The 25120-nt window shown below is 39.9% G+C and overlaps 1 protein-coding gene across 2 annotated transcripts in view; it reads left to right on the forward strand.

The window, feature by feature from the left end:
* Positions 1–25120, forward strand: part of GALNT2 (polypeptide N-acetylgalactosaminyltransferase 2) — a 61919-nt gene that overhangs the window by 12525 nt on the left and 24274 nt on the right. For both annotated transcript variants that reach the window (XM_063124393.1, XM_063124394.1), the window contains exon 2: positions 18515–18608. In XM_063124393.1, the coding sequence (XP_062980463.1) occupies positions 18515–18608 (94 nt within the window). The remainder of the gene's footprint in view (positions 1–18514; positions 18609–25120) is intronic.

The raw sequence follows: 25120 nt of genomic DNA on the forward strand, positions 1-25120 counted from the left end.
TCCTTCCCCCCACCCCAATTTGTAATGCCTTAATGTGGATACTGAGTCCTCTTGCAGTTTGTTACTATTTATCTGAACAAGAAGAAGAGCTAAGTGTTTTGATGGGATTCTTTTTGCATTAGAAGAATTGTGTAATGCAAAAAGTCATCTTCCCATGCTGTGTTGGTAGTATTGCAAGAGTGATGTCATGTGGGAGGGGTTGATTGCCTGGTTATTTCTCATGCTGGTGTTGCCTCTCCTGGTAGTAGGATAATGGACAGCCACATTTTGGGGTCTCGCCCATATGATTTCACTGTTCTAATGCTACCAGAATAGCACGGAACACCATTGGGGAAGATTGCGTGGTAACCTTGCCACTAGTGCCCTATTGCAAGATGGAAGTTGATGCTTCTTGCTTGCATGATGTTGAATGTTTTGCATAGACAAAACTCAATGAAGAGTAATTTAAGCAATGAAAAAGATGAAGTAAAACACTTATTTAAAATTTGTAGCAAGATAATTTAGAGGTGTACAAAAATATGCATTGTATGGAGAATGTGGGTAGGGAGATATTTTTTCTCCCTCTCAAAATAGTAGAATCTGGGGTCATCCCATGAAGCTGATTAGTAGGAGATTCAGGAGAGATAAAAGGAAGTATAGTTAAACTTTGCTACCACAAGGTCCAGTAATGGCCACCAATTTGGATGGCTTTAAAAGGGAGTTAGATAAATTTCAGGAAGAGAAGGCTATCAATGGATACTAGTCCTGATAGCTTGGTCTGATCCAGTGTGGCTTCTCTTATGTTCTAATGGTTAGCAATATAATTTAGGTATTTGTTCAGTTCAGCACTGTTGTAGATACAGTCCTGCTCACCCCACCATTATTTGTGTTGCTTTTCTTCTTTCTATGCTTTTTGTAGGCACAGAAAAATAAGGCAAAAGGCCAAGTTCTCTATGGGGTGCCCAAGAAGAAGAAAAAGGTACACTTGTGTGCTGGGTACAATTTTGACAACTTGGGATGAAAGAGACTTGAGAAAACTAATAGCAGGTTTTCATTTTAATGACTTGCATTAACACCTGTGGTTTCATCAAATCCCAGCCATTCACTAGGCTATTGGATGGTAGAACAAAGGTTGCTTGTAGCACTCAATTGTAGCCTACCTTTTCTTGATCCTTAACCATGCTTTTCAACTTGTGGGTCAGCAGAAGAAGCAGGCATGTGAAGAATATAGCATGCATTTCCCACAATGATAGTGTCTTAATGCTGAACAGTAATCCCTCCACATATATCAGGGGGAGGAGGAAGCCACACCAAATCTTGTTAGAGAAGCCCTATTGCCACAAGGCAGATAGGAATATTTTAGTGAACAGGAAACTCTGAAACTGTCTTCAAAAATCTCAGTGGTGATTTTGCCAGCGCCATTTTTCTGACTAGATCCTTATTTTATTGTAGAAATATACGGAGGATCGAGGGTGGGGTGTGGGTGGGGCAAAGAATGTCCTTTTCTCGGGGGGGGAGGGATCCATTGCAAGAGGAAAACAATGACAGTTGAACATGGGAGATTTGGCTCAGAGAATGGTTCTTCCAAGCCTCCCTTTTTCTCTGCAGCCATTTCAGTGACAGAGGTAGCATCTTCCCATTGTTGCAGCAGTTGGAGGGATGGTAGGTATTGGGTTGAAGGGAAAAAAGACTTAGCTGAAGCTGCTCTCCATTTCCATCATTCTCCACTGCTTCTTTGCCCTCAAAGGGATCCCATGAGATTGGAGGTGGCTGGGAAACTGAGCACAACTTCTGCCCCGGCAGACTGAAGGGTAACACTTATGTGTTGCTCTGTGCTGTTGGGAATATATCCCAGCAGCGTGAGGGGAAGAATGCATGTACAACACTTATTTCTGGCAATTTTGGGGTGGGGGTGAGGTTAGAAGGACCTGCAAGGGGAAGAGGTCTCCTAACCTTCCCAACCCCCCCCCCCAATTCTGTGCCCTCATTGTGTATTGATACTGGAGTCTACGAATAGATAATGTTAAGGAAAAGCAGCTGTGCAACCAATGTAGTTTGCTTGCTTTAGGAAAAGTTTGTAGTAAAAATGAAACAGAAAAAGTCTTTATGATCGCAATAATTATCTTGGTTACACAGTTTTATGAAACTGAACTCCATACCACTCGATCATAATTTCATCTAGAAGTTAAAAAGTATGAGAGGTTCAGTTGAATCCATGTGGAACAATAGTCTCTCAGCACCAACCTGTGGAACATACCCTCCAGAAAACAGCAGAACTATCAAATAGGACTTTTTCCAACCCAGAAAGGAAGACCAGAAGGAAAACATGGGTTGGTGGTCCTGCCAGTGTGCAGGTGCTTGGAGTAGCTGGCCCGCAAGGTTCTTTTCCAGCCCCATCATTCTTTTGTTTTTATGTGGCATTTCATAAAGCATTTGCTGCAGGATTTAAGGCTTGACAACATCGGTTCAGGGCTGGTAAATAAAAATTTATTTATTTATTTATTTATTTATTTATTTTTGGTAAAAACGAAACACGTAAGTAGAGTCATGCTGGATCAGACCAACGATCAGACTAATAGGCATTGATACCATTCTCCAGGAATTGAGATAATCCTCCTTTGAATTGGTGGCCAAATTGGTGGCTATTACTACATCTTGTGGTAGCAAATTCCATAGTTTAATTATGTGCTCTTTGAAGAAGTACTTCCTTTTATTTGTCCCAAATAGTCTTGGATTCTATGTTAACTTAAGGAAATTCACAGAAGAACATTTTCCTGTCCCTCCTCCCATTGCACCACATCATTCTTTGTTCAGGAGAGCCCTTCCTCCCCATCCTAACATTCTGGAGATGCTTTTGGCATCTCCAGAAGGGGAAAGGAAACTCCTTTGAATTTCTTTAAGTTAACTCAGGCCTTAGCTAGACCTACCTGTTAGCATGCGATGGAGGAAGGAAGATCTCATGATGTGTTTATCATGAGATCCCTCCTCTGTTTACACACAATGTGCGACAACCTCAGAAGGAGAGGTGTTGCGTCCACCATTTTTTAATTAAAGGGCCAGCAGCGCACGAACGTTCGTGCGCAAGAAATTTTTAAAATTTAAATTATTTTCCCCGCTCCCCCCACCCTACTCCCAATGGGCGCAGTGCTCCTGAAGAGCACTGCGCCCCGTGCATGGCTCCCGGCTCCTCCCAGCTACACATTCCACGGTCTCGGCCTCAGCCTGAGACCACGGAAAAACCGAGGCTAAAGGGGAGGGCGAGATCCTGGGGCAAGGGAGGGATCATCCCTGTTCGTCATGAGGACACATAGGGACAATCCCAGGGATCACCCTGGGATTTCGCCCCATCTAGCTACGGCCTCAGAATCAAAGTCCAATTTGGGGCAATTGCCACCCAAACCAGGATGATTGTTTATTATCTTAAACAATAAAAACAGAGAAGCAAAATAGATATAAGGAAAGTTTTAGGAATAAAAATATGACTGCGATAAACCAAATTTTAATACAACAACCAATGTAACATACAATACAAACAACAATCCCTGTAACAACTGTCTGAATTGAGCATGGGGTAACACCAGTTTGCCTAAGAAATGAAATGCCCTGAAGAACAATCTAGTATAGCTTTTTTATGTGATATGCATGCTGCCACATATATTCCAGTTTGATAGGAGTTTTTGTTTAATAATATTTGGACACAAATACTTAGGGACTTTATTAAGAGTGAAGGTAAATAAAGCTGCTCAAGGAGCAGTACACAATGTGGAACATGCATTTATTACCTACCGCAGTGGCATTAAAAGGACTGCTGCGCTCCTGAAAGCAATCCTGTTTAAAAGAAAAGAATTATTCTTTCTGTAATTTATTTTGAAGTATGTTTCCAGTCTTTGAATAAAAAATTATTTTGCCCTATTTCACACTGAAGCTGCTTCAAGATCTCTTTTAAAGAGTATAATGAATTTATTTCTTTATATTTTATGATTTTATTCAGTGGAATGAAGCAGAGAACAACACTGATATAGAAAACTCTGAAATCCACAGTCAGAGGCAATAACTTCATAATTAAGGTATTAGCACCAACCACATTTTGTTGCTATTTGATTGATTTTATTAACGGTATTGCCTGACCATGGATTTTGGTATTTTTCTTATGGACCACTGCAACTTAATTTCATTGCTATAGAAGATATACCTATTTATTCTTGTAATGAGCATTTTTCAATTGTTCGAAAAAACACTGTATGCAAATCTTTATGCTTTGTTCTAAGCTCACCCCTTCATCTAGAATTATACTTGCCCATTTTTGCTGTATTAGAGCTCATGCTTCCATGGAAGGGGTCTTGAACCAGGCAGGTTCCTGCACATGGTTTCCTGAGATAAGGCATGTGTGTGCACTTTTGTCACCTCCTCCCAACTGAGTTGTTTGTCCTTCAATTTCCTTCCAACAAGTCTTCAGACCCTTTTTCTAGACTCTGTAGGGATAGGCAACCTTCTAGGCCTATGGGTACATTTGGCAATTTGAGAAACTGACCTGGCAATACCACAGAATAGGTGCACTGTAGTTGAAAGGTTTGCAGCCACTTGCCATCTTCATTTCTTAAAAATGAGGTCCATGTTTAGTCCACAGGCATTCAAGGGAAAAGAAGATAGGAGCAGGTAGAGCTCCTCACTTTGCTTTGAAAAAATCCCAGCTACTAGTAAGAAACAATTCGTTTTTCTAAAAGGGGGAGAGGTGGGTGCCAAAAAAGGTGTCTGATGGCACACTGACTTGCATTTCTTCCAAAGCAAGCTGAAACTTAATTGTTTCTAAAATCTTGTGAAAAAGCAGTTCTTACTGACTTTTCAAGAATTGAACAGTTCACTTACATAATGAAATCAAGCCTTGTGGAAGCTCAATTAAATCTTGTGTTAGATAATCTATTTTTAAAGAAGGCACACGTGTAGTCATATAACGCAATGCTTCTGCACTTCGCTGGTACAATTTTTTTCTGATGATAGAAATTTCTAAAATGTATTGTCTTTTTGTTTTGGAAAGCAAAGACTTTCATTTGACAGCTGGAAAATGGGTACTAGCTCTATTGTGGGATGCTCAAGGAGCTATTTGTTTTTATTAAATATTTACATGATGCCTTTCCATTAAAAATATCTATATGGTGTCTCACAGATAAAGATGAAGAACCTTCCCTGACCCAATAAAACCATCACTAACATGGAAGCTAAGCAGAACTAACTAGCCAACTGCATGCTGAAGAAATAAGCAACAATTTCCTCAAAGGCTCAATAGAGAAGAATAGTCTTTACTGCCTGAAACTTAAAAAGGAAGAAAGTCCGCATAAGAGTTAAGCTTTAATAACTTATAAAAGTTACATGAATTACTTTTTGATCCTTGATAACTAATAATTTTAGAAGAAGAATATTGAAATAAATACCTGGGAGCGTTCAGGAATAAGCAAGCTAAAACATATCCTTCCATTTACTGAGGCTATCAGAATGCCCTAAACTCATCTTCTAAGGGGGAGTGTGCACCAGCCATTTATTGCAGGATTGTATCGCAGTCATTACTAATGGGGCGCATGATGTTCAGGTGATCACAGCTCCACCTCTCGGTTTTCCCAGAATATCCCTGAGTGCTTTTGTCACGATTTTCCTGGCTCTCTCGCTTCCATTGCGAAGAAAGTTGCGTGCTCTTTGCAAGGTTGTTGTTCGCTGCGAGTTCTGGGCTCAGCGAACAATCAGCTGTGAGGGGCATGTGCATGGGTATTGGAGGTGTGCGGGAGTGGATCTATCTGCCATTGCCACATGTTTTGGATGGCTATCGGCATGTTTTACCACTGAATTTGTGTGGTTTTGTTTTTAATACAAACATATCTTTGCGCAGGAGCGTATATTCGACCGAGTTCCTATCCCCCCATGTGTTGCTGCGCATCTGTGCTTGTTTGCATGCCTCACGAGTCATTAAAAAAATCTCTGCCCCATAGCTGTGTCATCTGCCCAGCACCATCCACTTCTGCCAATCCACATGCACAAGCGGCGTAACGGGGCACACATATACCGCAATTTCAGGAGTACCGTTGCGGGAGCACATGCCCTGTGAGTCCCCATCACGGAAGCAGGGAACATCCAGAAGCTGATATTTAAAGATCCATGTTGGAGATCAGCTTTTAAAATCTTTGACATTCTGAAACCTTACCTTTGAAAGAAGAACATTTACCAAATTGTATTGCCCTTTTCTGGCTTGTTCAAAACTTAACAATGGTTTACTGAACTGCACTTGGATTTGTTTAGAGAAGAGGAGTTGAGCTTGGTCTTGTGGCTATCCAATAAAGGCTGCAGTGTTTCACTGCAGATGTTAGTGTTGCCTGACTGAGATTCCCCATTATCTAGTGTTCTTGATAGTGTGTGTATTATGAAATGACCTGTGTGTTGATGTCTATGTGGTGGAGACAATGGGCTTTCTGTGTGGTTTACTTTAAGACATGTAAAGCACTCTGCTGTCCAGGTGGGTTGGACTACAACTCCCATCCCTGCCATCTGCCCTTCTAGCTGGGGATGATGGGAGTTGTAGGCAGCAGATTGGGAGGGCAACAGGTTGGGGAAGGCCGCTGTCTCTTGTTCAGGGCTTCAACTTATAACTTGCTTCAACTTGTTCTTGGCCTTTGAAGTTGTTAAGTCATTTGTAGACTGAGACTTTTCTGTTACTTTTTCTTTGCCCCTCTTCCTTGAAACAATATTTAACTAAAATATCTTATTTAAATAAAATCTTGTTTAAATTGTTTTAACTTTGTATGGCGCCTAGGGTTTTCTGTATATAGGTGAGATATTAATTGATTTAATAATAGCAACAATAATAATTTCTCTGCCTGTGAAAGACCTAGCTATAGAAGGAAAACTTTTTCCCTATAATTGTGTGTCGACTTGAGCAAGTTTTGAAATGCTTACTATTATCCTTAGCCTATAATTTCATAGTGAAAAATACTTTTGCCATACTCTCTAATAACATAAATCCAATTATGCTTTTTTAAATCTTTAGTACATTTATACTTTCAATAGCAATATTTTCAATAGCAATATTGAAAGTATGAAGAACTTTTTATTTTCTCAGTATTTTAACACCTAATTTAACTTAAATTTAAACTTTGCTGTTTTAATTCCGTATTTTAACCTTTATCAATTTCTGCTGTGTGGTTTTATCCTGGTTGTGTTTTTTATATTGTATTTTGTAATTGTGTTTTTAGACTGTTGGTTGTTTTATTTATTATTTATTTATTTAGAATATTTATATACCGCTCCCCATTGAAAAATTTCGGAGCGGTGTGCAATGTAAAATGAAAATAAAAACAGAATAAAAACAGTTAAAACAAAATTTAAAAGAAGCAATAACGGTAATCCAAGGCTGCATGTTAGAGAAAGGCTTCTTGGAATAAAGATGTTTTCAGGAGGCGCCGAAAGGAGTACAAGGTCGGAGCCTGCCTGACCTCCAGAGGCAGGGAATTCCACAGGAGGGGTGCCACCACGCTGAAGGCTCTTTCCCTGGTGGATTCCAATCGGAGGATGGATCTAGGTGGAACCACCAGGAGCAGGCCCTCGGATGACCTCAGTGACCGGGCAGGTTGGTAAGGGAGAAGGCGCTCTCTCAGGTATCCTGGTCCCAAGTTGTTTAGGGCTTTGTACACAAGTACAAGAACCTTAAACCTGGCCCGGTAGCGAATAGGCAGCCAGTGCAGTTCCCTCAGCAGAGGAGTTACATGCTGGAATTGGGCAGCTCCAGACAACAGGCAAGCTGCAGCATTCTGCACTAGCTCCAGCTTCCGGAGCAGCTTCAAGGGCAGCCCCACATAGAGCGTGTTGCAGTAATCCAATCTTGAGGTTACCAATGCCTGTATCACTGTGGTCAAGCTATGCCTGTCCAGGAGAGGCCGTAGTTGGCGAACCAACCGAAGATGGTAAAAGGCACTCCGAGCCGTGGCGGAGTGTTTTATTATGCTTTTCATGGTTTTAATTTTTGTGAACCACACAGAGAGCTTTGGCTATTAGGTGGTATAAAAATGAAATATTTATTTATTTATTATTGCATTTGTATCCTGCCTTTTTTCCTCCAAGAAACCCAAGGCGGCGTACATAATCCTCCTCCTCTCCATTTTATCCTCACAACAACAACCCTGTGAGGTAGGTTGGGCTGAGAGTCCGTGACAGGCCCAAAGTTACCACTTTGTATAATGCTTTCTAAAAGGTACCATTTATTTTTTCTTTTGTTTTTTCATTTCTGCCACTTGCTACCTGAATTGTTAAGTCTTTGTTATAGTTTGCCAATACTTCCTCTGAAAATAATAAACATTAGGTTAAATATTGAACTGGTGTCCATGTTATCAAACAATACTTTAGGAAGTGTTAAATATTTCAAAGAGTTGGAAATATTAACAATATAGTAATTTGCAATTAACAGGTGGAACCTGCAACAAACAGTCAGAGTAGAAAATAATTTAGCTAAATGGGCAAATAGTCATACCTAGCATAAGGCCGCTTCCTATGTCCCTATAGTGCTAGAGGGCACAAGATTGGGGCTACCCACCCCAAACCTAAGCAGTATTATAGATAGGTAGGCGGCCTGTGTACCTGTGTGTACTGGAAACTGGGAATGGTGTCAGTTTTCCTTTTCTGTGACATCCTAGTATAGTGCAGATAGTGATCGTTTTTAAACCTTATGACACAATCTCCTTCATTCCTAACCTCCTCCCCACTACCCCACTCCAGGATACTTACAATAAGCTGTTAGAAGCTTGAGTGGACTATTTTAATTAATTAATTAATTAATTAATTGCATTTTTATACCGCCCAATAGCCAAAGCTCTCTGGGCGGTTCACAGACTAATTCTATCTTTCCCAGCTCTCCACTTTCCTTTTTTTATTTTCAGCCTACTCCTCAATATTCCATATGTCTTAGAAGCTCACAGGTTCTTCAGGCCATTTTGAGGTTAATTTTATTTACAAATGTATATATTTCTGCAAATCTAGGGTTCCCCTGAGTACCTAAAATTATTACCTGATTTCTGAGTTGCAGTGTCTCGTTTACAAATTGATAGGCCTTCAACCACCCACGTTTGCTATTAGGGACAGCGATATTTCTGAGGTAAAGAACTGAACTAACCCAGAGAAATTTTATGGAGTGTTTATGCAGCTAATTAATACTTGCATATTCAGAGCTGGTTCCAGGGTTTTGAAGCCCCTTGGGAAAGGCACCCTGAATTGCACCCCTCCCTCAGTTAGTCTTAGGGAGGAAGTCCAGGGGGATCTTGCCAGGGGGGCCCTTCTGGGTTGCGTGCCCTTGGCCGGTGCCCAGCCATGCCTACCCTTGATGCTGAACCTGTGCTTACCGGACAACTGGTGTGGGTCCATGTGAGAATACTAGTATATCCTGTTTAGCTGGGCATACATTTTTCAGTAGCTATGTGCAAACTATGGAACTGTTTCCTAAGGAAAGGCTGCCTTGCTTAGAAAGCCCACCTCGTTAATGGCCTTTTGTCACATTGTGAATTCCTTCTGTTTTAGGAAGACATTTGGATAAGTGTTTTAACTCTGCTGGAAGCTGTTTTAACTGCTTGGGTTCTTCCTGGTTTGATTTTACTCTCTGCTGTTCTAATTTTTGTAGTTTTTAAAGGTATGACATAGGAGAACCCATTAAATTCAGCTAAGTGGTGATTACAGTGAGAGCAAACAAAGCTGCAATAGATCCAATTCAATTATAATTGGACTAGAATGTACATTGAGATGCACTTCCCGTTAATGGTTATGGAATGTGGATAGACTGCACTCGCAAATCCTGTACATTCCCAAATCCAGGCTATCCCTTCCTGTTTTGCCACACAATTGTGTAGGGGTCCCCAACCTTTTGGAGCTTGTGGGCACATTTGTAAACTTGAGAAATTGCCATGGGCCTAGTTGCAAAGTGGCTGCTGTGGACACCTCTCTAGCTGCAAAGCAGAAGTAACTTCCCCAAGAAACTTTGTGCAAGGTAGAGATTCCATCTGAACTCCAAATGCCAAACCATGTTTGCCCCACCCTACCCTGGATACACAAAGCAAAACAGAATAACCTTTCTACAGCAGGAAACCTGGTGACGCTCAAAGAAACACCCTGCTGAAGAATTCCAAGGGAAAATACACTTCACCCAAAAACGTTTTTTGTGAATGTTTGCAAAACTTTACCACTGCTCCCAGGTTCAGTTTGCGCTAGTTTATCTACTTTTAGTATTCTGTGGTAATTACATGTTTAGTATTCTGTGGTAATTACATGTTCTTAACCATTTTAGTTGCTGGCTTTCTTTCTTGCTAGTACTTGAGGAAAGTCACTACTTACAGTGTACATATATATGTTCAACAGGTTCTTCTAAATATAGACAGATCCTTGCATTCATCTTGATGTACTAATACAGGGTATTTATTCTAGGGGTGTGCTCTCCATCCTGGAATTATCTGGTAACTGTGAACATCCATGGAGCATTCAATCTTCCAGAGTGCGGAGATTGCTTCCAAACCCATTGATTAATATCAGAGCAGAGATGTGCCCAATCAGAGCTTCTAAAGTCTCTGAAATTATCTTAGTGTATGTTTGTGAGTGTGTGTGTGTCTGAATTGAATATCTCCATATTTGGAAGATGCTGAATGGGGTGAGGAGTAGCTTTGATATTGACATCTGTGCCTAACCAATTAGGAATTGCCACAGCTCTGTCTGCAACCCTGTACTCCCCCAATCGCAGTGTTCAGGGGAGTGGGAAACACTAACTGGCTACTGATTCTGGCTGTGGAGAGTGGGGGGAGGGAGCACGTTTCTGCTTGGACTTGTAGAAGTCAATCATCCACATTTCCACAGTGTGAAAGTGCTGCTGGACTGGCTGGCATCGTGAGTGAGAAAGCTTCTACACTTGAGTCAGGCACAGGCAGGCTCTTTATTTCAGTTAAACTATTACTCCTGTTGGCTGTCTGGGCTTCCAGTGTGGTGCAGGGGCTCTTTCCAATAGATCCGGAGGGCACCAGTTTGGAGAGGTCTGGAGTAGAAACTTCCACCAGTAGCAGTGGAGCTCTGCATCAGCAAAGTAAAGGATAAACACTCTCTCCATAAATGTGCAGGGGTGGTTTAGTGTGTGTGTGTGTGTTTAAAGGGGATAATGGTTTGGGAGGATTTAAAAATTCCTAAAAAATCAAGGCATGAATGGATCTGTTACAAACTTGGCATGGATAAAGCCCTCCTTAAGAGCTATCACCGTGCCAATTTTAATCTCTTTATCTTTAAAAATTACGCAGATGTAAGCATTTTTTAAATTTCCGTTTAAAAAAATCCTAAAAATCAAAGCATGATCGGATCTGATTCAAACTTTCATCTCTTTATCTTTAAAAGTTACACAAATGTAAGCATTTTTTAAATTTCCATTTAAAAATTCTTAAAAATCAAAGCATGATCGGATCTGATTCAAACTTGGCATGGCTAAAGCCCTCATTTAGAGTTATCACCGTGCCAAGTTTTATCTCTTTAGCTTTAAAAATGAGGGAGCTTTAAGCATTTGTTTAATTTCCATTGAAGAGTGGTTCTCCGATGGGCAATCCAACAGGGCATAGTAAGGGGAGCTACTCCGAAATTGGGCAGAGAATTGCCTCAGTGGAACTCTGGCTCGAATTTCGAGGTGGAGAAGACCCACTTTGCAACCCCCTAACGTATTCCTTGAAGCGCAAGAATTCTGCTCATGCTGCTTGTCATAGTTTCATATATTATAGCTGTGAGGATTTGTAATGACTACTGAAAACTGTGAAATGCTTAACAAATGTCATATTGCTGAGACTGAAATATGCCATAGGCTTGTTGGTGTAATCCTAATAATAAGGGGACCAGACCCTTCAGGAGATGTTCCCATTTGGTAGCTAAAGCTTGTCTTGAATTCCTAGAATTTTATCTTGCTTTTTTGTATACAAAGACTTTCCAAGTTTTCCAAGTCCCCTCATCATTTTATGGCTATTATTTTTAGCTTTTGTAGCAGTGTTTTCTTCTGAATGTATTTGTGTTAATTAAAAATCAAAGCACACTTAGCAGATGGGAACTGCCTGAGCCAGGACTGAGTCAGCTCTCAAAAGCAAGAGAGTTTTGAAATGCGTTCACTTCTATTGAACAAAAAAATATGGCTACTTGATTTGTGTAATATTTCTTTTCTTTATTGGGTGGTGGGATATTAATTCGTTTTAGAGTTGCCTGTGCTCTCGGGGCAGTAGAATCAGAGACTGTCAAGCCAATAGCTTCACTTCTTCCCTTGCTCTTGTTGCTCATTTTTTCTAATACTATTGGTTGGATCCTAAGGTGCCTTTAAGAACATAAGAAGGACTGTGCTGGATGAGACCAAAGGCTTATTTAATCCAGCAATCTGTTCCCACAATGGCCAACCAGGGGAGGGGTTATTTGATAGTTGTCTAACCCTGAAACTCCTTCTGCCTAGGTTTGCATGACAGAACAAGTCAGGGCAAGCTGGGCACCCATGGGCACCATGCAAAAATGGTACCTGCAGGCGCCTGCCATGATGTAACAGCCAAAGTGAACTGTTGTATCATGTGAACCAGGTCTTAACGGTATCCTTAGATTTTTATGAAAGGGCTTTTTGTGGATAATTTCCTTGCAGCATCTTAATTTATTGCTTTTTTCTTGGGCAAATTATATGCTGTCCCAGGCTTCCAAATTCCATGCACTATCCATTTTTATACTCATTGGGGCTATTTTTTTCTAAAAGTAAATGTAACAGCTTAGAATACATTGTTTTATAACAGCCAATCTTAAAGTATAATTGACATTCCAAGCAGCATAGAGAAATTCAGCTGTGAAAACCCTAGTACCTAGCCAGCTGTCTTGTGTATAATTTCTCAGATATGGGATGACTCTCATTTTAGATACAACTGATTATAGACAGTTACGTTTTTAACCCTCCGTTGAAAACTTTGCTGCATTAAACTGCAAAATATAATGGTGAGTCAGGAAACAGTCTGTAGTTAACTACAGATGTAACTTAAGAGAGTTTAGGTCTTTTTTATTGCATACATCTGGAGGACACCATGTTGGGGACATGGCTTTATACTAAAACCAATTTCAGATCCTAGGAGCCTAGCTGACCCAGGCACTTATAACATTTTTCTGACTGTTGAAGATTTCATTTGCTGAAAGCTCTGTCTTACCGGTCAACAAAAGAATAAATTAGTCTTCAGAATGTGTGAACTGTAGAATGTACTCCACATGCACATTTTTATTTTTATTTATGTATGCCTAAATATTTGTTGCCTATCTATTATTCATGTGTAAACTTATATGGTCCTGTGCTGCTGGACAGGCTACACCCCCAGAATTGGAGCACCTTCAGAAATGGCCTTAGATATTGCCAGCTACTGCTACTGGAAAGAAGCTCAGGGAAATTAGGACCATGCAAAAGAGGTATTTTAGTTCATAGATATTGGATCCAAAGGTTCTTTTTCTTGCAATGTAAGAACTCCTTCCATCATAGGAAGGGAACCGTTGGATCTAACCTATTGTATTTAACTAGGACTGGAGAAATATGCATAGGAGCTGTTTATAAAAGGCAACAACAGCCCATTGTCTGACAACTAAGTGCCAAATGCAGTAGCGAATGCTAAATATAACTTGGTGGCTGTGTTGCATGTATTTGACCGAAATCATGGTATATTGTATGAGTGCGAAAATGTTTAAAGTCAATTGGTACATTCCCTCAGTGGAAAGTGATGGGGACCCATACCGTGTGGGCAGGGCCCGCAATCAAAAGTGAGCAGGGCACCCCATTTCTTTCATTCTCTTTCCCTCCCTCTTCTCTCCCTCCCTCCCTCCCTCCCTCTTTTTCACACTCATTCACATGAGCTGCCAGAGCAGGAATAGAGCATCTGTTTCTCCACTGGCAGTTTTCTTTCTTTCTATGCTGGGATCTGAGAAAAGGGTCCTTTTCTCCCAGACCAACATAGACATGTAGGAACAGGGCGACCTGTTTCTCCACCAGCAGCTTGGGGTAGAGGGACTATTGGCTCACTGGGAACTCTCTGTAGGTTCAATACAACTTGTGGGCCACATGGAATATTTCAACCACTTCTGTAGCAATACTATGTGGAGGTCAGCCTGATATTTGTTGTTAGCCCATAGTACAAACAATCCTATAACAATGTAATCATAGGCCTCTATATGCATTCATTTCACTTCTGTTTCCAGATGCTTACTGGTGGAACAATGTAAAAATATTTTAGGAACTTAGTCGAAGTACCTTGATTTAAAATGATACTGCATGTTGCATTATCTTTAGCTCTGGGTATTACAGTAAGCTAAAAATGGAATAAAAAGTGAATCTACCAAAATTGGAAACTTTTCTACCTTTGAATCTAGAGTATACCAACAGAAGACATACTAAACTGCATTATGACTTGAAACTAAAAGTTCTTATTAACTTAGACACTACATAGCAGACGAAAATGAATGTGCTGACCTTCTCGTGTCATTAATTGAGGACTGTAACTTCCTCCAATCATGAACATGTGAATTGTCCTTTAATAAAATATTTCCCTACCTATATCTGCCACTTAAATGGAGTGATGTAAATGTATTGCTATAGAACATTGCAGGACAGGGATTATTCTAGTCTGTGAGGCTTGTGCGTCATACTGTCTTTGTCAGTTAATCTAAATACTTATAACTTCCTTAACTTCCTTTATATTTTTGCTTCAGGCTTGAGTTTATAGAAATTGGCTTAGCTTGCTAATGACTGTCCTTGAGAAATGGTTGCTTCTGTTTATTTATTTATTTATTTATTTATTTATTACATTTTTATACCGCCCAATAGCCGAAGCTCTCTGGGCTGTTGTCTCCTTTAACATTTCACAGCTCTAGGTCACAAATTGCCATACCTCTCAAAGGTATGATTTGAGTTGATTTTCTCTTTCTTCTTTCTTTCTTTTAAGTTGTTGTTCTTTTCTTTCTTGCCTTTGGAAAGTCTGATTTCTCACCTGGTATCCCTGACTCAAAGTTCCCTGCTTTCTAGCAGTAGAGACCATTGTGGTCACCATAATGAAGTAATCTCTATACATCTACTTTCTCCACTCAGATGTTTCATGGGAAAGACCAGCAATCAAAAACAGTGGCTGTGTTAGCTCCATATAGTCAGTAATATCTATAATTTATAAGTTGCCTTCTGGGGTTGGTTCAGCCCAAAAGGTGGTGTGTAAATTAACTTACTATAAATAAATGAGATACTATGGCAACAACCCATCACAGTTACATGGCCAAGTCCATTGACTTCAGTGGGGTTTAGGTATATTTAACTGAATACTGGATTATCGTCTCTGTAAGTGGTCCTCATTTTCTCATGCAGTAGTTTCCCATGTCCTGTACTAATATTGGTGCCCTTTCACTGTGACTGTCATTTCAAGGTGCTTCATCACTGATTTTAGAGTGCAGAATTTCAAGGTTGCAATTACAGTGAAAGCAGAGTTCTGTTTTCTCCTCCCCAGCCCAATTGGGAAAGGACAATAGCTCACTGGTAGAGCACATGTTTTGCAGGCAGAAGGCCCCACACTCAGTCCGTGGCATCTCCAGCTGGGGTCTTTTCCAGCCCTATCTGAAACCTGGAGAGCTTCTGCCGGTCAGTGTAGACAAATTTGAATTAATAGCCTGGCTTGGTATAAGGCAGCTTGCTATGTTCCAAATACAACTAACCTTTGAAGTGGCAATCAGGTTTTCTTTATTTCAGAAAAGTAAACTTGGGTGACTTCTGTTTTAATCAGATAGACTTCCTTTATGTAATGGTTTAAATGTATACTGAATGAAATAATATCTGGAAATGATGCAACTAAAATCCTAATTTGGAGCCATCAAAATGACAAAGCATCTTTCTATTTCTCATTTTCTATGGTTTATATGTAGACTTAATCACAAACCATAATGGCACATTACTATCATCATCATCATCATCATCATCACCACCACCACCCTACCCTTTTCCTAATACTGGGCCTCAAGGCAGCTTTACTTATACAGTTAAAACATATGAATAGAAATATACAAAAGTTAAAAATGTAATAAAGGCAATTCCTGCCCATGATTTGCTGTTGGATTAACTCTAAACCATAAACAACTCAAAGTTCCTGGGTTCAGACATCACAATGATAGCCCAGGAACAGGGCATTCCTGGGTTGTTGATTGAAAGTGGAAGAGCTGAGTGTGTGGGGAACAATGTGCTTGCTCTTACTTGGCCGCAGCAATTCATAGGTTAAACAACCCAGGAATTGCTATTACGTGCAAACTGGGTCAATGTCTTAAAGGTCACCAGAGTTGATTCAAATATGATTACTGGAGATAGCAATTATGACTGTAGGTCAAAACACTAAAGCATGATTCTTAAGAAAAGTTCACATTTGAAATGAAGTTAAGGATAGCAAGTCCATGTACTAGATATATTGACTCCTTTCTGAGTTTTGTTGATAATTCTTGGTGCTTTTAAATTCTTGAAAATATATTGGAGAAATACTGATTTTCAAAACAAAAGGTTTATGTTGGTTAACTTTGTACATTGTGCCAAGTAAAATAGTGCACATACATGGGTGGGGGGAAATGTCAAACATTTTAAACTGAAGATAGCAATAAATCCATGGTCTTGAGCCTGCTTAAAGTATACAGTTTCTTATTTATTTATTTTTTCATTTCATTTGTATACCGCCCAATAGCTGAAGCTCTCTAGGCAGTTCACAAAAATTAAAACCATAAAATACAACTTAAAGTATAAAATATGGAAACTTAAACCACGATATAAAACTATATAAAAATACAATGAGAATAAAACCGAGCAGCGATGCAGAGATTTAAAATACAGATTAAAAACAGAGTTAAAAGACTAGGGCAGGATCCACACTACTGCTTTACAGTGGTACTGAAATGCAGTGACAACTGTTGGGTCCCATGACACATCTACACCATGCAGGATATAACACCATGAAAGAGGTATGAAAGCAGTATGTGGTATGTGTCATGGGCCCCAACAGTTGTCAGTGCACATCAATACCGCTATAAAGCAATAGTGTGGCTCCTGCCTTTTATAAAATATTTTCATACTGCTTTCATGGTGGAATACCCTGCTTGGTGTAGATGAGTCCTAGGATGGTAAAATGCTAAAATATTGGGAAAATAAGCAGGTTATGTTCTAGCTGGCTAATCCTGCCCCCAAAACAGATGCATACAGCATTCCATGCCCCCTGACCAATTTGCAGTTGGTATCACTCTGAAGGGGATCTGACATTAATGAGGTTCATGTCCCCATAGAGAGAACTGTATTCTCAAACTACACTCATTGTTCAACCCTATGTACCAGATGCTTAGAGGGGAAATCTGTAGGTTTCGGTGACTGCTTTTTAATTTCTGGTGGTGAACCAATACTTGTGTTTCTGAAAGAACACAGAAGTGGGCTTAGACATTAATATTTTAAAACATTAAGCTACTCTTGATATTTTAAAACATCAAGCCTATTGTCTAACCCCTTCTATGGCGAATCAGAGTGCCATGGCAGAGAAAACAGCAAGCTCATGTTACAAACCATGCGTCTTAAAATTGTTTTAAAAAATCAAAATGTTTACTTATTTCATCTTTGCTAGAAGGGAGGGGTGAGTCACAAGGAATTTCCCATAGCACACAGAATAAATAACAGATGTTTGATCAGGAAAGTAAACTGGCATGTGGAATATAACATCACAACAAAACACACAAAGAAAAAGACCCTGTTTGGAGGACACGCTAAGCCATGGTGCGTAAGCATTTTGAACTAAACAATATGGCTTAGTGTGCCATGTGAACCATGATTTAGCATGTTGCGTGAACCATTCCTAACCATGGTGGCTACATAACCACGATTTAAACGTGCTCATTAACAATTTGCTGAAAAAGGGTTTAGCAGCCTAACCATAGCTTAGCGTGTTCTCTGAACAGGCCCATAGTTTGAACAGAATATATGGCTGTTCCCATTTTTTCGGTGATTAACCTTGGAATGTGGTCTTGATTGCCTGTTATCATGTGCCTTTCTGACTACGGGATACTTAAGGCACAATCCTATGTATGTTTGGTCAGGAAAAAAGGCCTACAGTCCCAAGCATCCCTCCAGCCAGGTTGGAGATGGTTGCACCCTTGATGGTTTTGGATCAATTGCTGTGCACTATTTGAATAGCTGCAAGTTCCAGTACCAACAGATATTTTACAACTTTCCAATAAATGACAACATTTGTTTTTTTCTTAGAACATTTTTATGGTAATCTTGGCAGTAGATATTTGCTTTTTGCTTGTTCCTCATTCAGAGAATATCTGTAATTAGTGAATATGTTCCTTTGCTCAGTAGTCCCTCTTTTTGATTGAAGTTGTTACTTTAACTTGTATTAAAATCAAACTAAGAAGTAAAAGTAACCATTTCTCCCTTTGTGGAAAACCTCTTCTGAAATATGGATTTAATCACAAATCTCTATTTGTTTCTTCTCCCCAGGAGGACCCAAATAATATCAATGCATTAAAAAAGAAAGATCAACACAGTAATAATGGAGATGAAAAGTCACAAATCATGGAGACCCTACCACCAGGTACTGAAATAGTGCTTGTTCCTTTTAAAGCATGATACAGACTGGCAGTAAAAATGACTAAACTAGCATCTATAGCAAGGGTAGGAAAATGTTTAATATTAGGATCCAACTAGAGAACGAAGGGGGAGAAATGAGTTCTAAGTTTTGATTGATAGTACATCATGGATATAACCTCATGTTAAAATGGAAGAATTTTTAGGCTGCAATCCTATACTCAACAGGGCATATGCCTCATTGAACTCAGTGGGACTTTCTTTTGAGTAGACATGTACTGGATTTCACTGCTAAAAGAATTATGTGTGTTTACGGAATTAACACAGCTGATAAGTCCTATACCATTTCAGGGATATCACAAATTAGCAAATACTATGTATTTTTTTCCTGGACATTGTGGTCGACTGGGCTGTGCTTCTCATCATTACCAGAAGCAATCCCTGAAAAATGAAATGTGTCACTAGTCAGATACTTTGCTCCAGGGTGGTTCTGGAAATGCTGTGACATACTGTGCTAGTACACAACTTCTGCAGGTACTGCAAAACAAAATAAAATGTGCACACAGTCAAACAAAAATGCTTATTAATTAGCTCTTAATTTAGAACTTAGTGGAAACGGCCTTCCAAAATTCTCAATGGCAAAATAATCTCTGTGGGTAGCAAAGATAGAATTCTCCCAACAGTTGAGGAAGGGGGACAAGGAAGAAATTTCCAAATTTTTGGTGAATTTTGGCTCAGTTAATACTGAACGCAACATTATCAGCCTTGTTGGCTGGGGATAATGGGAGCTATTGCCCAGAACATATGGAAGATATGAATTTGAGAAAGGCTGAACTATATTGTGTGTTCCCAGGGGTGAAAAGATTTGGGGCACAGGCCCATAGGACAAATTTGCATACACTGTTTTATACAAATTTAGAAATAATTACTAGAATTTAAATTTCACAGAAGGCTTCCCAATTTGTTTTCAATATGAATGACACACCATAGTCAGGTGCACATATTCTACTATCTACTTACAGATTCTGAATAGAAAAAAGCTGTGTCCTCCATGCTTCATCATGTGTGGCTAGATGCGACAAAAATCAAAGAGCTTTGTGGCACTTTAGATTTACAGATTTATGGCTCACTAATCATCATAGCACACTAGCGTTGGAAGGTGGGAGCATGTCATAACATGTTCTTAGGCTGCAATCCTAAATATAGTTACTAGGGAATAAGCCTGATTGAACATAGTGGGATTTACTTCTAAATAAAACATATAGGAATTGCAAGTGAGTTAAACAATCTGAAGAAAAAGAAATGTGTTCCTTATTTTTAGATCATGCATATGTTATCTAAAAATAGAAACTATCTTAGAAGAGGAATTCCCTCTATGTGTGAGAGAGGGAATGCCTCTTTTAAGGTGGTGCCTACCATCCATAGGATGGGCAAAGGAGGAACAGCCTATCAAGGGAGCTTTTCTATTCTGTTTTGAAACAAGCTGTTAAGACTATTTTATTCAGGTAGGCATTTTAAAAATAAATAAATGAAAGCCTATAATGTTTTAGCTCTGTACTGTGATATTTTATAATACTGATGCTGCTATTATGGTGTGTTTTAATGGTTTTGATTGAATTTTAATTTGTGTTGTGTTATAGAATTTTATATAAATATGATCAAGTTGCTTTGCATGTGCTTGTCACAAACATGTGGCCTAAAAATATTAATGCAAATAAATGCATCAATAAATAGAGAACATTAATCCAGAGGCAATGAGGAAAGAGATAGGAGAATAGAAGGGTAGGGCAGGGCAGGGCAGAAAACATAAGATTTGCAGTCCAGCCGAGCTCTGCAGTAAGTATACTGGGCAAAATATTATTTGTTAAGAATAAAAGTTTGAGGAGTCAGGCAGCTTGGAAGTGCTGGCAAAAAGGTGGATTGAGGGAGAGAGAAAGAGAGAGAGAGAGAGACTAAAATGCCTGGGAAAATAAGAAGGTCTTCACCTGGTGCCGGAAAGAGTAAAACATAGATGCTGGGTAAGCCTCTTTGGTATTCTCTTTCCACAACTGAGGTGCTACAACAGAAAAGACCCCCTACTTGTTAGCCAACCACCTCATTTCCTTTGTTGGGAGCTGCATTTATCTTCTGTCTTTGCATCTTGCTTCCCATACCTCATTTCATGCCAGTCTTTAAGGTTCCCAAACCTATAGGAATGGTTTTTCATGGGGCACAGGGGGCTGTAGTGTAGTAGTAGGCAGAAGGAAGCAGAAAAGAGTATGGGCTTTTGTAAAGCCATTAACTTTTAACGGGTTAAAAGACTATTCCTTTCAAAACTCTAAACAGAATTTTCTGAATCCTGCAACATTTGATGACCTCATTACTGTTCATAAAATGTGGGGATTATAGCTCACTGCATTAAGCAGCATCAGCTCATGCAGGATATAAAAACCTGAACTTGCCTCCTGACGCTCAACTTAGATTAATATCCAACTTCGTGAATTAATTCATCCCAGTGCATATGTGTTATCATTCTTTAATTGTACTAACAATTTATGACCATACACTTTTTTTACTTCAAGCCTTTCAGTTCACCTTTTTAATAAAGTAGTAATTAATATACTTTAATATCTCTATTAATTTTTAAAGTGAAAAATATTTATGAAATTAATGTTGGGATTAGCAAAGGTTAAAACAAATTCAAGCGCCCCTTATAATTAATATTTCCTGTTTGGCTGCTTTCCCAACGTCAGCTACTCCCATTTATGTACTCATAAAGAATTTAGTCAGTACTTCTCTTATATTGATTATCTTATTGTTGGTCTGTTAATTCCTTCTCCTATTCGAATCTCTCTGTGTCGGTTGATGTCTAACCTGACGAGGCAGGCTGCCTTGATCCAGGTTCTAGTCCTATACATCTAAGGGAGGAACTAGGTAAATGGGGGCAAAGTAAAAAATTAGAAAAGGTGTGGAGAGCTAAAGATTCTTCAGGTTTTCCCCAATATTATGAACAAGTAAGCTTCTTTTCTCTCAGGTATTGACAGTGTCACCTTGCTGACATAACAAACAGCAACTACCAAAACTGACCCAAATTCTTCTTTTTAAATCTGTCAACCTGAATTCAGGGATGATTCAAGGCTTTTGAGCCTCCCTAGGCACAGTTAACTAGATACCTTGTGCCTGAAGCGGTGTGAGTGAATGTAGCTCCCTGTTGTATTAAAACTGTAGCTATGTTCTCATTCTTGCTGACTTTGCATCCATAGTAATTGTAGAATGAACTCTAAATCCAAACTTCAACAGCAGTCCATGTTGCCATGCTGGTATTGATGAGTGAGTTAGGATGCAATCTTATGTAAATGCCTCCTTGAGAGAGGGAGTGGTACCGTCCTCTTTAAAAGAGGAGATAATCAGACCACTCCTGAAAAAGCCAAACCTGGACCCGGAGGCTAATATCCCCTTCCTGGGCAAGGCACTTGAGTGGGTGGTTGCAGGACAACTCCAGGCACTCTTGAATGAAACGGATTATCTAGATCCATTTCAATCGGGTTTCAGGCCTGGTTTTGGAATGGAAACTGCCTTGGTTGCCCTGTGGAATGACCTTTGTCGGAAGAGAGACAGGGGGAGTGCGACCCTGTTGGTTCTCCTGGACCTCTCAGCGGCTTTCGATTATTATTACTATTATTATTATTATTTATTTATATAGCACCATCAATGTACATGGTGCTGTACAGAGTAAAACAGTAAATAGCAAGACTCTGCCGCATAGGCTTACAATCTAATCGACCATGGTATCCTTCTGGATAGGTTGTCTGAGCTGGGAGTTGGAGGTACTGCGTTGCAGTGGTTCCGCTCTTAATTGGATGGCCAATTCCAGAAGGTGGTGCTGGGGGATTATTGCTCTGTGCTGTGGCACTTATGCCATGGGGTTCCACAGGGCTCTATTTTATCCCCTATGCTGTTCAACATATACATGAAACCGCTAGGGGAGGTTATCCGGAGATGTGGATTGAGGTGTCATCAATATGCGGATGACACCCAGCTCTACCTCTCCTTTTCATCAAACCCAGGTGAGGCAGTGGCTGTTCTGTACCAGTGCCTGGGCACGGTAATGGACTGGATGAGGGCTAATACTGAGACTCAATCCAGACAAGACAGAGGTACTGTTAGCGGGTGGTTCATCTGTCTGGCGAGGTGATGTTTGCCCTGTCCTGGACAGGATTGCACTCTCCCTAAAGGATCGGGTCCGTAGTTTGGGGGTGCTCTTGGATCCATAACTGTCACTGGAGGCACAGGTGAACTCAGTGGCAAAGAGCACCTTTTATCAGCTTAGGCTGATATACCAACTGCGCCCTTATCTGGACAGAGATAGCCTAGCTACAGTTATCCATGCTCTGATAACCTCTCGTTTGGATTACTGCAATGCGTTATATGTGGGGCTGCCTTTGAAAACGGTCCAGAAACTTCAGCTGGTACAAAACAGGGCAGCCCATTTATTAACAGGGACTGGCCGGCGAGACCATTGGCTGCCAGTCCAGGTCCGGGCCCGATTCAAAGTGTTGGTACTAACATACAAAGCCCTAAACAGCTTGGGGCCAGGCTATTTGAAGGAATGCCTCCTCCCATATGTACCTGCACGGACATTAAGATCATCCACAGGGGTCCTTCTCCGTGAGCCCCTGCCAAAGGAATTAAGGCAGGTGGCTACTAGGAGGAGGGCTTTCTCCGTTGTGGCACCCCGGCTGTGCAACGAGCTCCCCAGAGAGGTTCGCCTGGTGCCTACACTGTATTCTTTTCATCGCCAGCTGAAGACCTTTTTATTTTTTCAGTATTTTAATACCTAATTTAACTTAAATTTAAATTTTGCTGTTTTAATTCTGTATTTTAATCCTATATCGATTTCTGCTGTGTGGTTTTATCCTGGTTGTGCTTTTTATATTGTATTTTGTATTTGGGTTTTTAGATTATTGGTTGTTTTATAATGTTCCTCATGGTTTTAATTTTCATGAACTGCCCAGAGAGCTTCGGCTATTGGGCGGTGTAGAAATGTAATAAATAAATAAATAAATAAATAAATGTTTATACAGAAAAAATTCCTACAAGTCCCAGGATGTCTAAGAGGATGTTGGGAGTTGTAGGACGTTTTCTGTCTGACATGCATAGGATCGCACTATTAATTTTATTGCTGTCAGTTTATATAATTGACACTTTATAAATGTCCTTGTGTAATATGTATACGAGATACTCGGAAACTATAGGGAAATGAGGTTAAATGTGTACATTAAAAAGTATATTTTATTTTAAGGGAAGTCTTATCTATCTCCCAGATTACTACATGCCTATCGATGTTAATAATGCCAAGGAATGAGCAGATTTTCTAATCAAGCAGGGGAAATCAAGTGGATGGATGTTTTGAGGGTTGCAGTTGCATGGGGTTCAGTGGAGTATCTGAGCAGAGGCAATGAATTTTAGGCATTTTAATATTTATTTATTTATTTATTTATTTATTACATTTCTATACGGCCCAATAGCCGGAGCTTAATATTGTAAGATTTGCAGGGGACGGCTTTTTTTAGGCCAAAAGACAGATAGAAGAGTTTTAAATAAACAGGTAACAAACTTTCACATAATGGAGATTCTGCTAAGTAATTGCCTTGAGCCTGCAAAGTGATAAATACTCCTTAAACCACATTAAAACTTGAAATGTAATTGTGTTCTGGAAGCAGACATATTTTTCAGATTGAGTTTTACCCACAGTTTGTTTGTACTGAAGAAGTTTCACTGTTAAGTAAAATATTTCCAATTACACTGTTAGCATATCTGTATTGCTATAACCTCTGAAAGACAGTCCACCAGATGCGCAGAAGGCAAATGCAGGCAAACAGGCAAAATGCCTGTTTTAGGACTAAAATACACATTACAATAAATGCATTATTGTAATTACTGGTCTTTTAAGCAAAAATAGCATTGAAATCGTTGGGGAGAAGGGGTCAGGACTGATACTGCCACAGAAGGTGGAGTATCTCAACCCACCACAATCCCAATAAAGATCTCCCTCCATTGGGCACTGGAAGGAGATTGCCATTGGCACCAAGATAAATAGCTGCTTGGGGTGGGGGAGGTCCTGGTCTGTATTGCAGAAGATATTTTTTAAAACTTGAGATATGTTAAATTAACTAATGCATCTAATATAACATGTAATTTGGCTCTGCTTGTTTTTTCACAAGCAAATGCATTGAGATTTAGATCTTAATGCATTTGCTCAGCATATGCTTTTCTTAGAACGAAGCACACCGTACAGGTTGTATCATGGATGGAAATGCTATCCAGAACTCAAACGGCTTGGGACCAGAGTATCTAAAGCAACCGTGGGCAACTTTGGGGTATGAGGAGCCACTTTCCATCCCCTGGTCCAAGCCCGTAGGCTGTTCTCCTGCTGCCCCACACCACCCAAATTCAGTGGGGAAAAATGGCCATTTGCTGCTGAATTTTGGCAGCAAATCGCAATGGAGGCTTAAAAGGGACAAATGTAACTTATTATCA

Source organism: Elgaria multicarinata, chromosome 4 (genome assembly GCF_023053635.1).
Source record: "Elgaria multicarinata webbii isolate HBS135686 ecotype San Diego chromosome 4, rElgMul1.1.pri, whole genome shotgun sequence".
NCBI lineage: Eukaryota > Metazoa > Chordata > Lepidosauria > Squamata > Anguidae > Elgaria > Elgaria multicarinata.